Source organism: Stenella coeruleoalba, assembly GCF_951394435.1.
Source record: "Stenella coeruleoalba genome assembly, chromosome: 5".
Taxonomy (NCBI): Eukaryota; Metazoa; Chordata; class Mammalia; order Artiodactyla; family Delphinidae; genus Stenella; species Stenella coeruleoalba.
The window spans coordinates 131,678,482-131,692,302 of NC_137150.1; the positions used below are offsets into that span (position 1 = coordinate 131,678,482).

General features: G+C 47.8%; 1 protein-coding gene across 1 annotated transcript in view; it reads left to right on the forward strand.

The window, feature by feature from the left end:
• The window catches only part of HUNK (hormonally up-regulated Neu-associated kinase), a gene marked incomplete at both ends in the record, with an annotated part of 117,139 nt that overhangs the window by 40,247 nt on the left and 63,071 nt on the right, over positions 1-13,821 (forward strand). The window contains one exon of the mRNA XM_079922921.1: positions 13,303-13,595. Within this exon, the coding sequence (XP_079779047.1) occupies positions 13,303-13,595 (293 nt within the window). The remainder of the gene's footprint in view (positions 1-13,302; positions 13,596-13,821) is intronic.

Consider the following 13,821-nt stretch of genomic DNA (forward strand, 5'->3'; position numbering starts at 1 on the left):
AGCCAGGACTGCCTGTTTAACCCTGGCCACTCTCCACGTCTGCCTGTGGAACACTGGAAGTGTGCCCGGTCTGAACTGAGATGTGTCGTGAGTGTAAAATCCACATCAGACGTCAGAGACTCAGTATGAAAAAGAAAGCATAAAACAGATTGTTAAGAATTATTCACAATATGGAAACAAATTAAATATCTGTTGGATGGGTGGACAAAGGAAGTGTGGCATCTATATAATAGAATATTATGTAATCATGAGAAAGAAGAAACTCCTGCCACTTGTGACAATATGGATAAACCTGGAGCACATTATGCTAAGTAAAATCAACCAAACACAGAAAAACAAATACTGCATGATCTCACTTATAGGGAATCTTGAAAAATCAAACCCATGGAAGCAAAGAGTAGAAAGGTGATTACCAAAGGAGGGCGTCACAGACAGCTGTTGCTTAAAGAATAAGGAGCTTCGCTTTTGCAAGATGAAAAGAGTTCTGGAGATGGGTGGTGGTGCACAACAATAGGAATGTACTTGAGGCCCCTGAATGGTATACTTAATACTGCTCGATTTAAACTACATTGAGGAATCACCTCACACCGGTCAGAATGGCCATCATCAAAAAATCTACAAACAATAAATGCCGGAGAGGGTGTGGAGAAAAGGAAAGCCTCTTGCACTGTTGGTGGGAATGTAGATTGATACAGCCACTATGGAGAACAGTATGGAGGTTCCTTAAAAACTAAAAAGAGAATTACCATACGACCCAGCAATCCCACTACTGGGCATATACCCTGAGAAAACCATAATTCAAAAAGAGTCATGTACCATAATGTTCATTTCAGCTCTATTTACAGTAGCCAGGACATGGAAGCAACCTAAGTGTCCATCGACAGATGAATGGATAAAGAAGACGTGGCACACATATACAATGGAATATTACTCAGCGATAAAAAGAAACAAAATTGAGTTATTTGTAGTGAGGTGGATGGACCTAGAGTCTGTCATACAGAGTGAAGTAAGTCAGAAAGAGAAAAACAAATACTGTATGCTAACACATATATATGGGATCTAAAAAAAAAAAAAGTTTCTGAAGAACCTAAGGGCAGGACAGGAATAAAGACGCAGATGTAGAGAATGGACTTGAGGACATGGGGAGGGGGAAGGGTAAACTGGGACAAAGTGAGAGAGTGGCATGGACATATATACACTACCAAATGTAAAATAGCTAACTAGTGGGAAGCAGCCGCATAGCACAGGGAGATCAGCTCTGTGCTTTGTGACCACCTGGAGGGGTGGGATAGGGAGAGTGGGAGGGAGACTTAAGAGGGAGGAGATATGGGGATATATGTATACATACAGCTGATTCACTTTGTTGTACAGAAGAAACTAACACAACATTGTAAAGCAACTATACTCCAATAAAGATGTTAAAAAAATAATGCTTGATTTTATATTAGGTGTCTTTTCTCAACATAAAAATAAATCATAAAGAACAAACAAAAACTTCATGACTATACGTCTCACTATGACTATTATGTGAAACCCTTTAAAGAAGGAAAATGTCATTTGGCTGACAGCAGTCGGGCTAAATGAAAGTTGATAGAATATAAGCTAGTCAAAATTTTGCTTAAAAAAAAATATGCAGAGGGGGAGGTAAGGGGGCGTGGTGGTTTGTGCCGGATCATGAAGGATTTTTAATTTCTCCTCAAGGGATCAAGTTTCTTTTAAAAGTTTCTGAGCACAGAAGATGATCATAACCATCCTTAGAAAGAAACCTCTGATGCCTCAGTGTGTAGAGAAGGAAGAAGGTGGAGACCTGAGGGAGCCCCAGGAAGCCCTTAGGAGGCTGGGCCAGCAGCAGTGGGGGTGGCGAGGAAGGAAACTTCCAGAAGAGACTTGGTGACTGGTTGCCACGGGAATTGGGGGCTGGGGGGAGAAGGGGAGGGAGTCAAGTGCTCAGCCAATAGGTGGGGATGATGATGGCCTCAGTGAGGGGAGCACAGAGAGCGATTCATTCAGAGGAGGAGCATGGCGGGTATGATCTTGGAGAGGCTGTAATGGGAGGGTTGGATGCCGGCTCTCCGTGTGGGTGTCCCGCGGGCAGCCGGGAGTTGCTGTTTCCAGCCAGTTGACATTGATGGCTGGCGAGGGGTAGTCAAGCCTAACCATCCCATTATCTTTTGGATTCCACGGATCGATTTGCTTCTAGATGATGTAATTTGTGGCTTCCTCCATATTGGCCCCGAGTTACATTCTGGGTCATTCAAAAGTGGGGCGGAGTTAGAATTGGAGCAGGAAGAGGCTCCTGGGGGGATCGGAGTTGAAGAGTATTTGAGACAAATGGACATTCAGTTTTTTAACCAATATATTTATCGATTTAATATATTTGGTACTTTCGGAGCCAGGCACTGTGGGGAATACCAAGATGAATTACCCATGGTCTCAAAAAACTTGTAATCTGTTACTGAGCTGGGGCTTTTTGAACCTTTTCCAAAACCAGGGAGGAATGATTCTAGCACTACCTGTTTTAATTCATCATTTAATTCTCATCTCCCCATAGGATTCATGAGCTGTGGTGAATTCCAACTGGGCAGGGAATTGGGGGTTACTTTTATCCTTGTGGATAATAAATACATTCTGACGACAAATGAGGCATGCATATTCTAACTAAGTAGGCGGGCTTTTGATAAGAATTCCAACAACTGCACACCTGCTGCCCTTTGGGGGCAGCCTGGACGGTCTACATAGCTCTCTCAAAATTCTGTGCTTTGCGTTTTTCCTCCTTGCAGGAACCAGTTTCTGATTTCCCACCCACGGGATGTTTCTAGGGTGTCAGGACGTGATTTGCTTTCTGAATCGGAGCTGGAGTCAGGGCGCAGGGAACCCCGGTGATGGTGGCTTCAGAAATTCCCAGGGTGGGTGTGGGAGGGTCTCCCAGCCCTGCACCGCGAGCTGGGTTCTGCTCACATCTGCCCAGCACTGAGTTCTGCTCTCGTCACCGAGATCAGCCCTAATGAGCTCTGTTGTTTAAACTGGGGAAAGAAACTTTCCCCCCTCATTTCCACAGAGACAGCCGGCGGGGAGCCAGGGGTCAGAGCTGTTGTGCTCTGTGACATAAATAGCAGTAATTAATGGGCCCCATAAAAGAGCTGTTTGTGTGTGCTGTCCAGCATCATTTCTCTGTGAATTGGAGCTACCCTGAAATTAATTATAAAGCCAGCAGAGGATATTTTCTGCTTTCTGTTAAGTAAGTATCCTCCGCACAGGCACACTCTCTACTCCAATCCATTTACACATACACTGTTTCTACGGGAAAAAGGCGTGAAACCAATTTATTTTCAAATCTTCCCACTGGGTCACGCTAATCACCACAGTTTTCAGCCCTTTTACACCGAATTCAGCCTTGGGCTAGAGCCTCAGAATCCTCAGTCCCTTGCTGTTTTCTTCATGGCTTTTGGGATGTCCCCTCCAGCTCACCCCTGCTCAACTCACTTCAGCCAGCATGGTCACCTAGATATCATTGTTGTAATGAGATCTACAGAGCAAGCCATCCTATCATCACTGATAACTTTCATGAAGATTCTGTATTAGTCTGCTCAGGCTGCCCTAACAAAATACCACAGCTAGGTAGCTTAAACAACAAATTTATTGTCTCACAGTTCTGGAGGCTGGAAGTCCAAGATCAAGGTGTCAGCAGGTTAGATTTCTCTTGAGGCCTCTCTCCTCGGCTTCCAGATGGCCATCTTCTTGCGGTGTCCTCGCATGGCTTTTTCTGTCTGTGAGTGGATCCCTGGTGTCTCTTCCTCTTCTTACAAGGACACCAGTCTTATTGGATCAGGGCCCCAGCCTTATGTCCTCATTTAACCTTAATTACCTCTGTAAAGAGCCATCTCCAAGTAGTCACATTGCGGGTTAGGCCTTTTAACATATGAATTTGAGGGGAGACACAACTTGGTCCATAACAAGTTCTGATATAGTTAATAGAATCTTTTTCTTCCAACTGCACTTGCATTCATTCATTCATTCAAGAAATATTTATTGAATGTTGTCTATGAGCCAGAGACGATTCTGGATGCTGAAAACATGACAGCAAAGGAGACAAAGAACTGTTTCTTCCCTTCTAGAGCTGCCATGGGTCAGGCAGATTCCACACTCAGTCAGTGAGTTCTATAGGATTTAAGAGGTGATGAACACTATGGGGACAAATAGACTGGATTGAGGGGAGGGTGAGTGCCAGGTGTGGCTGTAAATAGGTGGGTCACGGGAGCCTCTCTGAGCGGTGACGTCTCGGCAAGTCTTGGAGGTGAGGGAGAGAGTGTATGGCCAGGGCGGGAATACACCTGTCACACTCGTGGACCTACAGGAAGGCCTGCAAGTGAGCAGAGGGAATGAGAGGAGATGGGAGGGAGATGGGTGTCCAGGCGCTGTCAGGACTTTGGCTCTTTCTCTGGGAGAAATGGGGATTCTGGGTGCTTTTGGGTGGTCCTTGCCTTGGGGGAACTTTCCTGCCCCTCTAGATTAGCTGTTCTAGAGAAGGTGACAGATGGTTCAGACAAGTTTAGGAGGGAGAAAGGGCACATGGCAGGGGCACAGGCCAGAATAAGATGTTGGGGTAGGAGGGACTTAGCGGGCATGAGGGGGAAGAGTGAGGCTGCTTCTGTGGTGGACACCAGGTCCCCAGACGGCACTCTTCACCGCTGGTCATGGGTGTCCTCCAGCACCCCTTCTCCTTGGTGACTTCTCCCAGCTCTCAGCCAGACCCTCAGGAGGTAAGAAACTGCTTTCTGCAGCAGGATGGCTGGGCAGCTCCAGTCCACACGTGGTGAGCAGGGGACCACAATATACCTCCTTTAGCTTAGCAGGGTTTCTGAATTTCTCTGTCTGCTCTGGCTCTCCCAGAGAGGGTCACCAAGGATACTGTTTGTTCCATGTCATCTAATCTGTTTTCTAGCGTGGGCATTTAGGGTACATCGTCTGGCTTCTATCCGGGGATCCACAAAGCTCACATGTAAGTGGGAAGGACCGGAGCCATCCATCCATCTTCCCTCTCCCCCACCCTCCCTTTCTCCCTTCCTCTCTCCTTAACCTGCACAATTGTTGGCTGTGTCATTGGTCCAGTACACGTTCCTTGAGCTTCTTCTCTGTTCCTGACACTGCTCGGCACAGGTCGTGGAAGGGTGAGCACTGTTTGAAGTGGCAACGGGGATTGGGGTTCTGGAAGAGTATTCTACGAAAAGGATGAGGCCTGAAGAAGGGTGATCAGCAGGGCTGATCCCCAAATCTGGGAGAATTTGATGCTGTGAAGGAGGAATGTCCTATCGGAGCCCAGTGGAAAACCAGAATAGAGTAAGGGGATTATGAGTGTTGCCTTGGGGGCGGGGCTGGAGGGCGTGGGTGCAGCGCTAATTAGGCTGGTTAGGGAAGCCTCTGACGAGGTGACATCTCTCAAAAGGGGAAGGGAGTGTTTCCACGTCACAGTCACGCACGAGCTGAAACCACGTCCACAGGTGGCATCACGTTTTATAACCTTAATGGTTGAAGGGAAGACTTTTGGTCTGCCTGTGTTGCAGCTTAGGAAGGGGAGGGCTCGAGCTGCCAGCTTACCCAAGGCAGGCGTAGAGATGACCCCCAGCTCACCATCCTGACCCACTGTAGCAGACTGCTGGGACCTTTTGTTCTTTTTTTTTTTTCTTTCTCTCACGTACTTGTCCTAAATGAGCCAAGCACAGTGTGGAAGCCAGGAACACAAAAGTGGGGAGGCTGGGCAAGTCCTGCCTTCCTGGAAATGACAGTGGAGGGTGTCCCACACCGTTAAGAGTGTGTGTGATGGGTGTGACAGCTGGGGAACTGCAGGGTGGCCCGAGCCAGTCTGGGATGGAGAAGCAAACTGTAATCTGAGGTTGGAGAGAGGAGTGGGAGTTGGGAGTTGGCCTGACCCAGACAGCCCTGTGTGGGAGGGAATTTCAGGCAGTGGTGGGCGGAGTTGGGAGACATCTGGGCAGGAGAGGATGGTGGTGCAGCAGGCAGCAGATGGAATGGGGGAAGAGAGGGGGTGGGGAGGTCTTAGCAGGTGGAGGTGACTGGCCCCGGTGATTAGTTAGGTGGGGGACTAGCGGTGCGCTGGGTGGAGGAAGATGCACAGCTGGGGTGCAAGGACACCTATGGAGGGAGGTGCTTCAGGCTGAGCTGGGGAGCCCCAGGGAGGACCAGGGGGAAGTGATGGGTTTGGAGAGCCAGTGGATCACCCAAATGGGAGGTGTCCACGGGGCCGTCAGAGCTCGGGGAAGAGGCGTCAGCAGGATGGAGGTGTTGGGACTGGTCAGCATATGGACGGTCGTAGGAGTCCTGGAAGTGGAGGAGATGGACCGTACATCCCTAATGTGAGGAAGGATGGGGCCTGGGGCAGAACCTTGGGAAGACTGGGCTGGGAGGAAAAGCAGGAGACAAGGAGGGAGAGTGACCTTGTGGACTGGGTGGTCGAGAGGCACTGGGGACCCTGACGAGGGGGAGTGATGGGGATGGAGGCTGGGTGGCAGGGGCTTCCTGGCTTCTCTTCCTGCACAAAACATGCAAATCCTAACAGTGGACACTTACCGAGGGCTTCCAGAAATGTTCCCGGTGCGCACCATCCTTCCTGGGTTTCCTCATTTATATCCCCAACACCTCCACGAGATAGGTACTATTATCCCCCATCCGGTTTTTGTTGTTGTTTTTTTTTTTTTGCGGTACGCGGGCCTCTCACTGTTGTGGCCTCTCCTGTCACGGAGCACAGGCTCCAGACGCGCAGGCTCAGCGGCCATGGCTCATGGGCCCAGCCGCTCCGCGGCATGTGGGATCTTCCCGGACCGAGGCATGAACCTGTGTCTGCTGCACCAGCAGGCAGACTCTTAACAACTGCGCCACCAGGGAAGAGGAGCCGCCCCCCCACCCCCGTTTTTTATAACAGCGAGGAAACTAAGGTCCAAGCTACTGGGTGGCAGAGGCAGGCTTTGAAGTCAAGGCATCCAACCTCGGAATCTGTATGTCTGGCTGCTGTGCCGTTCCACCCTCTGAACTGCTGGGGTGTGGAAAACTGGGAGAGGGCAGGAAAGGAACTATCAGATCTGACCCCAGTCCTTGGAGAATGGACGTTAGCCCTTGGTTCTTACAGTTACACTCTTCTGCATAGTAGAATTGTACGATGCTCGGGTGGCCATAACAAAAGACCACAGACTGGATGGCTTAAGTGACAGACGTTTATTTTCTCACAGTTGTGGAGGCAGGAAGTCCAAGATCAAGGTGCCAGTAAGGTTACTTCCTAGTGAGGCTTCTCTCCTTGGTTTGTAGATGGCCTTCCTCTTGCTGTGTCCTCACATGGCCTTTCCTCTGTGCATGTGTGGAGAGAGAGATCTCTGGTATCTCTTCCTTTTCTCATATGGACACCAATCCTATTAGATTAGGTCCCCACCCTTATGACCTCATTTAACCTTTTTACCTCCTAAAAGCCCTATCTCCAAATATAGTTACATTAGGGATTAAGGCTTCAACATGTGAATTTGGGGGTGGGGTGTGTGGGCGGAGACAGTTCAGCCCATGACAGATGGTCATTTTAAACCACTATAAAAAATCTGAATTATGGCCGCAAATGGGCCTGAAGATCCGTTTCTCTCTCATGGTGTACTCTTGGCATGTAGAACAGTGTCACGTATATTTTAGGTGGTTAATAAATGTTTGCTGAAGACGAAAAGATTCAGTTGAGTTTAACATACAGTATTTATTAAGAAACCAAGATGTTCTGGAAAGGAAGCTCTTTTTGGCTAATTTCCATGTAAAAAGAAAATCCTGCTGATGACAGCCTTCTACTCCCTGTGCATTCTGATTATTTAAAACATCATGGTATAAACTTGCTTTAATTAAAGAAAGGCTGAACTTACACAGCATGCATTGTACGATGGGTAAAACATATATGTATATTTCTGTGATATTAAAGAGTAGTTTCTTTGATCGGTGTTTCCCTCCCTCTCCGTTGTATGGAAGATGCATCCGTTTTGCATCTGCATTTTCATTTTGGAGATCGGCTACGTGAACAACCCCTCGATGTGTTTCAGAGGAATGAATTTTAAAGGCAGTGAACGGTGATCCAGGATGAAGGGCTGAATTTTAAATCCTGTTAACTCTGATCCTACGTAGACAGTCTCAACTAAGTCAATATTTAAAGAAGATGAGAGACTAGACTGATATTAAACCTCCTCCTTGGGATTTAAAAGCAACTCTATTCCAGAGAGTTCAAAACACTGAAATGAGGTTCAGGCTTCTTTTTCTTTTTTGAAATATGCCAAAGCGACAGGTCAAGGAAGTGCACATTTTCTTCTTGGCTGAATTAAGCTTAAACGCTTTTCACCCTCTACAGGTTGCCTCAGTGAAAGTAAAATGATAATAAGAATGTCAATTTCAGGCGCTCTTACTATGTGCCGGACATTGTACTGAGTGCTTTACGTACGTTATCTTAGGTACCAATTGGTTTGTGGGAGTGTGTGCCGTGACTGCAGCCATGTGATTTTGTGCATCCCGCATTCTAAGTACAATTCTATGTTGGAATTTTTCTCCTAATACGTCACAGGGGCCATTAAGCATGAATACCTTTCTGCAGCTGGCGCCTCTCCTGGAGAATTGGGATTCACACGCTTCGGTCCCTCCTCCTTCCCGTGTGGGAGGGAGTCGTGCTTCCCATCCCTGCAGAGCGCTCTGCCACCTCTTCCTTTCCTTCCTCAGGATCCTTCCTTGCAGTCACTCCTTCTTTCCTGTATCTTCTATTTCACTACCCCATAGCTGCCCTCTCCTCATCTTAGATCTACTCACTTTTTTTTTTCTTGGCCTTGGAGGGTTTCCTTTTCTTTCGTATGAGCTTAGTTATTTAAAAGTTTGCTGATTTTATCCATCATTGATAGGTATTTTTTTGGCGGGAGCCGCGGTGGGGTGGGGTGGGGTGGGAGTTGCCATACTGTGAGAAGTGCAACTTCTTTTCTTTGGTGACGTTTGGTCTTCGTTGCTGCGCGCGGGCTTTCTCCAGTTGCGTCGAGCCGGGGCTACTATTCATTGAGGTGCACGGGCTTCTCACTGCGGTGGCTTCTCTTGCTGCGGAGCACGGGCTCTAGGTGCGCAGGCTTCAGTAGCTGTGGCACGCGGGCTCAGTAGCTGTGGCTCACGGGCTCTAGAGCACAGGCTCAGTAGTTGCGGTACACGGGCTTAGTTGCTCCGCGGCATGTGGGAACTTCCCGGACCAGGGCTCGAACCCGTGTCCCCTGCATTGGCAGGTGGATTCTTAACCATTACACCACCAGGGAAGTCACAGAAGTGCAACTTCTTAATAAGAAGTTGATGAGTGATCAGTTTCAGCTGTGGTATACTGGCGCTGTGTTAATCTCTCTCTACTAAGTTCCTAGCACCTTAAGACTGCTACTTACTCGGAAATATGGGGACAATCTTTGAAAACGGCTTCCTCTGTAAAATTTCAGGAGGCTTTGCAACTTGGATCCATCGAAGGGTTGGAGTCTTCGTTTTATTGACCTTTCACAGCAAAACTTCCTGTCCCAATGTGCTCAGGATGCAACTCAGAAACTCCCCTGACACCCTCCCCTCCCCTCCCTCCCACACTTGAGGACCAGCTTGGGAGTTCCAGTGTGGCCCTGGGACTTGGGGCCACAGTCAGTCTGTGCAGATTTAATTTTACTCTTTAAAACTCCCCTGACTAAAGCAGTTTATCTTTTCAGCTAGAGACCCATCATCACACTGGGCTCCCCCCGGGTAGAATTAGTGCCTGTAAATCTCTGATTACTGTCAGATTAAATTAGATGCCTCCCTTTGCTGATCATTGATCACTGCCTTTTCCTTAACTTCCAATTTAGTTTTTCCCTTTTCAGTTGTTACAGATGACGTTGATTAAATGGTTTTGTGTAATCAAGAACGGATTCCATTTTCAGTGTTATCAATGCAGAGCTTATAAGTTTAAGGTCGCTTACAAGGAAGGGTGTTTAAAAATAGAGAGGGAGCTTTATAGAAAACCTTCTCCAGGTGAGGCTGCCTAAGGGTGCAGGGTTTTCACTGAGGGACTCTCAGAAACAGTAGAACTTAGGAACCAAGATGGCAAATGGTGGTGGAACAGACACCTGGTGTGTTAGTTTCCCGCCGTAATGCGTTATCACAAAACAACAGAAATTCATTCTCTCACAGTTCTGGAGGCCAGAAGTCCACAGTCGATTTCATTGGGCCAAAATCAAGGTGTCGACAGGGCTAGTGCTCCCTCTGACGGCTCTAGGGGGATCCGTCCTTTGCCTCTCCCGGCTTCTGGTGGCTGCACCATTCCTTGGCTTGTGGCTCATCCCTGCCACCTCTGCCCCATTCGCCACTTCTCTGTGTATTCGTGTGACATCTCCCACTGCCTCTATTTTATAAGGACACTTGTGATGACATTTAGGGCCCACCCAGATAATCTAGGTGAATCTCATCTCAACATCCTTCACTTTTTCCAAATAAGGTCCCTTTCACCTGGTCCACAGATGGGACCTTAACGTCTCTGGGTGGCCATTGTATAACCTACTCCAGGCAATTAAAGAGCTAAATAAATTATCCTAATAATAATTGTGTGCTCTGTTAAGAAAGGCAGATCGTTTTACTGCTGGGTTTTCAGACTACTTATTCAGAGTACCTTTGAGGATTTCACTGCCAAAGAGTGTAATTTTTGAAACATTGCAACGTAGACTCGAGCAAAGACAGAATCTGATTGTACTTTCCAGCATTCCTCTTTCTCTCCACCTCCACAAGACGATGGATATATATTTGTATGTATATATATGTATACGTATGTGTTATACATATATACACACAAAGGAGTACAGTTTTTAAAGCTTTTAGTTTCATATATACTGGACTCGTAGGCCAAACTACAGCCCACTTCTGTGGGCTGACAGCACCAACCTCTCATGGCCCAGGGCTAGTACAGGCCCCCAGCTTGTCTGGTCCAATGGCTGATTGTCCCGTCTTAGTCATATCTTTGGTTTAAGGGCCTGAAAATCTCCATGAATACGGGTGAAGGTGGTCCAAAGATACACACTTCCGGTTATAAGTCCTGAGGATGTAATGCACAGCCTGGTGACTGCTGTACTGTATTGTATATTTGACAATATACAATATATTGTACAATATATATTGTACAATATATTGTAGCCTGGTGACTACAATACTGTATTGTATATTTGAACGTTGCTAATACTGAAGATCTTGATGGTTGTCGTTACACACACACACAAATTTGTAACTGGTGATGGATGTTAACTAAACTTACTGTGGTGACCATTTCCCAATACATACATATACCAAATCCTTATGTTGTACAAACTAATACACTGTTATAGGTCAATTATATCGCAAGTTAAAAAAAGCTTAAAAAAAGACTGTTCCCCAGAAGAGATACTAGATTAAGCTGTTACAGCTATTTTTGCTTCAATGGTTAAAAAAAAAAAGGTTCACTGATTTGCTCAGTTAGTGACCTGTCGTTCACTCATTGTTTATAAAGTGCTGTGTGTGGTGAGGGGGGAGCAGCCCCTGTTTTAAGGGAGGGGTGGGAGCTTTAAATGGTATCGCAGACAGTGGGTGTGGTGAGAGCGTAAGGAAGGAGGGCTGAAGAGACTTCCTGGAAGGGAGGTGGGCCTGGAGTTAGCGTCTGCAGGACCAGGCGGATTTGAAGGGGTGAAGTGGGCTTGTGAGTGCAGGCTTGGAGAGTAGCAGAACGTGTGGTCTGGGCAGTGAGGAGACCCGCCCCGGGGAGCTGGGAGCCGGGGCTGGACAGTGGCGGGGCTGATGGGGAGGGAGCTTCAGGGCTGGGCTGAGGCTGTGGACCTTGCTCTGTGGGCAGCAGGGAGCCGCCGAAGAGCTTTAAGCGAGAAATCAGAGTTCCAGACCCACTGATTTCGAGTATGAATTCGAGGGACCAGGATGAACATCGAGAAAAAGAGGTAGCACGCTGATGTCATAGTCCAGGCTAGTGGTGGATAGACTTTTATTTCATTTTATTACAAACTTCTGTCAAGAAAATAACGTTTGAGCCCCTTGCTGCAAACATCTATCTATCTATCTGTCATCTATCAATCATTTGCTGATTGATCTATATCACACCTCTGCACATTGAGTGCATTATGAAGCCGTTAAAAAATATAATTACAAAAAGGAAATAAATAGAAATGGAAGGCCCACTGTTTTTGTCCTGCAGCCCAGTGGCTTGGTAGCCTTGTATGAGAACATCCCTTGGGTTGCTGGAATCTCACGTAGCGACAATGCGTCTGGGTGCTGCGAAACAAGGTCCTAAATGAACCCGACCTGGCATGGGAACAGAGAGGAAGGGAAAGTGAGGAAGGCAGTTAGCAGAAGTCATTGACGTGATGTCCCTGGCTGGTCACGTTAGAGAGGAGCGAAGACATAGTAAGAAAAGAAGAGGGCCAAACGGTGGTGTGTTTGAAGGCCAGGTGAGTGGATTGGTGACAGCCGTTGAAGGAAGGGAGAGTGGGGAAGGGTGCAGACTTGGGCAGAAGGGACAATCTTCCCTTCTCCTCCCTCATGCCATCGTTACTTCCATTCTCCTGTCCCTCCCTCCCCCCTTCCCTCCCTTTATAAAAAGCTGGAGGGTCCACACATGTGACATGTTGATTGTGGGGGAAGTGACCCAGGAGGGGCATCCAGTGGGCAGTTGAGATACCTCTCTGGACTTGGGGCCAAGAGGTAACCTGTACAGTGATTCACAGGGCAAGAGGTAACCATTGGACAGAGGTGGCCTGGCCTGAGGTCCTGGTACAGGGCAGAGAAAGGGTTGGGAGGAAGGGCAGGGGTGCCACATCACTGGGCGTTGCATCCCCCAGCTCCCTAAACACGCCCTAGAACTGAAGATGGGGCAGATTTGGTCGTTTCAGAAATGGAGTCATGGGGGACCCAACTTGGAGGGATGGTGGCGAGGCCGGAGAGGGAGCGGGGAGGGGCCCTTTGCTGGAGGAGAACTTGGTGTTTCACCCTGCGGAGAACCAAGTTCAACGCTGACTCTTCACGGAGGCTTCCGGACCACCGTTTGAGTTTGCTTGAGTAAATTTCATTCTCTTCCTTCATAATTGAATCTTTCGATCTTCGCTGATGTTACATCTTTCTTTTCTCCCTTGATGCTATTTCAGATAAAGTTTTTCTCCTGGTGCAGACGAGCAGCTATGTATTTTCCTAGAGTTTTGTGAATAGTCAGGGAATAAACTTTGCCTGCAGTGTCTGACAACAACCATATTCTTGGTGTCTCCTTAGGTGGCCATAAAAGTCATCGACAAGAAGAGAGCCAAAAAAGACACCTATGTCACCAAAAACCTTCGGCGAGAGGGGCAGATCCAGCAGATGATCCGCCACCCTAACATCACCCAGCTCCTTGATATCTTAGAGACAGAAAACAGCTACTACCTGGTCATGGAGCTGTGTCCTGGGGGCAACCTGATGCACAAGATATATGAGAAGAAGCGGCTGGAGGAATCCGAAGCCCGCAGGTACATCAGGCAGCTCATCTCTGCGGTGGAGCACCTGCACCGGGCCGGGGTGGTCCACAGGTAAGGGCCGCGCCATGATGCTGATCGCCAGTTCTGTGCTGAGTGGACGGCACTGCGCTCCAGCGTGCTCCAAGCAAGGTTGAATCCTTGCAGCCTGTTTTACAATTCTTCTGAAGTTTTGTTTCATGGACTTGTTTTGTGAGTCGGGTTAATGCTAACATGAGGTTAAAAGAATAATGTTTGAAGTCAGAGTTGCCTGGGTTTGCATCCTGGCTCTCTCCTTTAA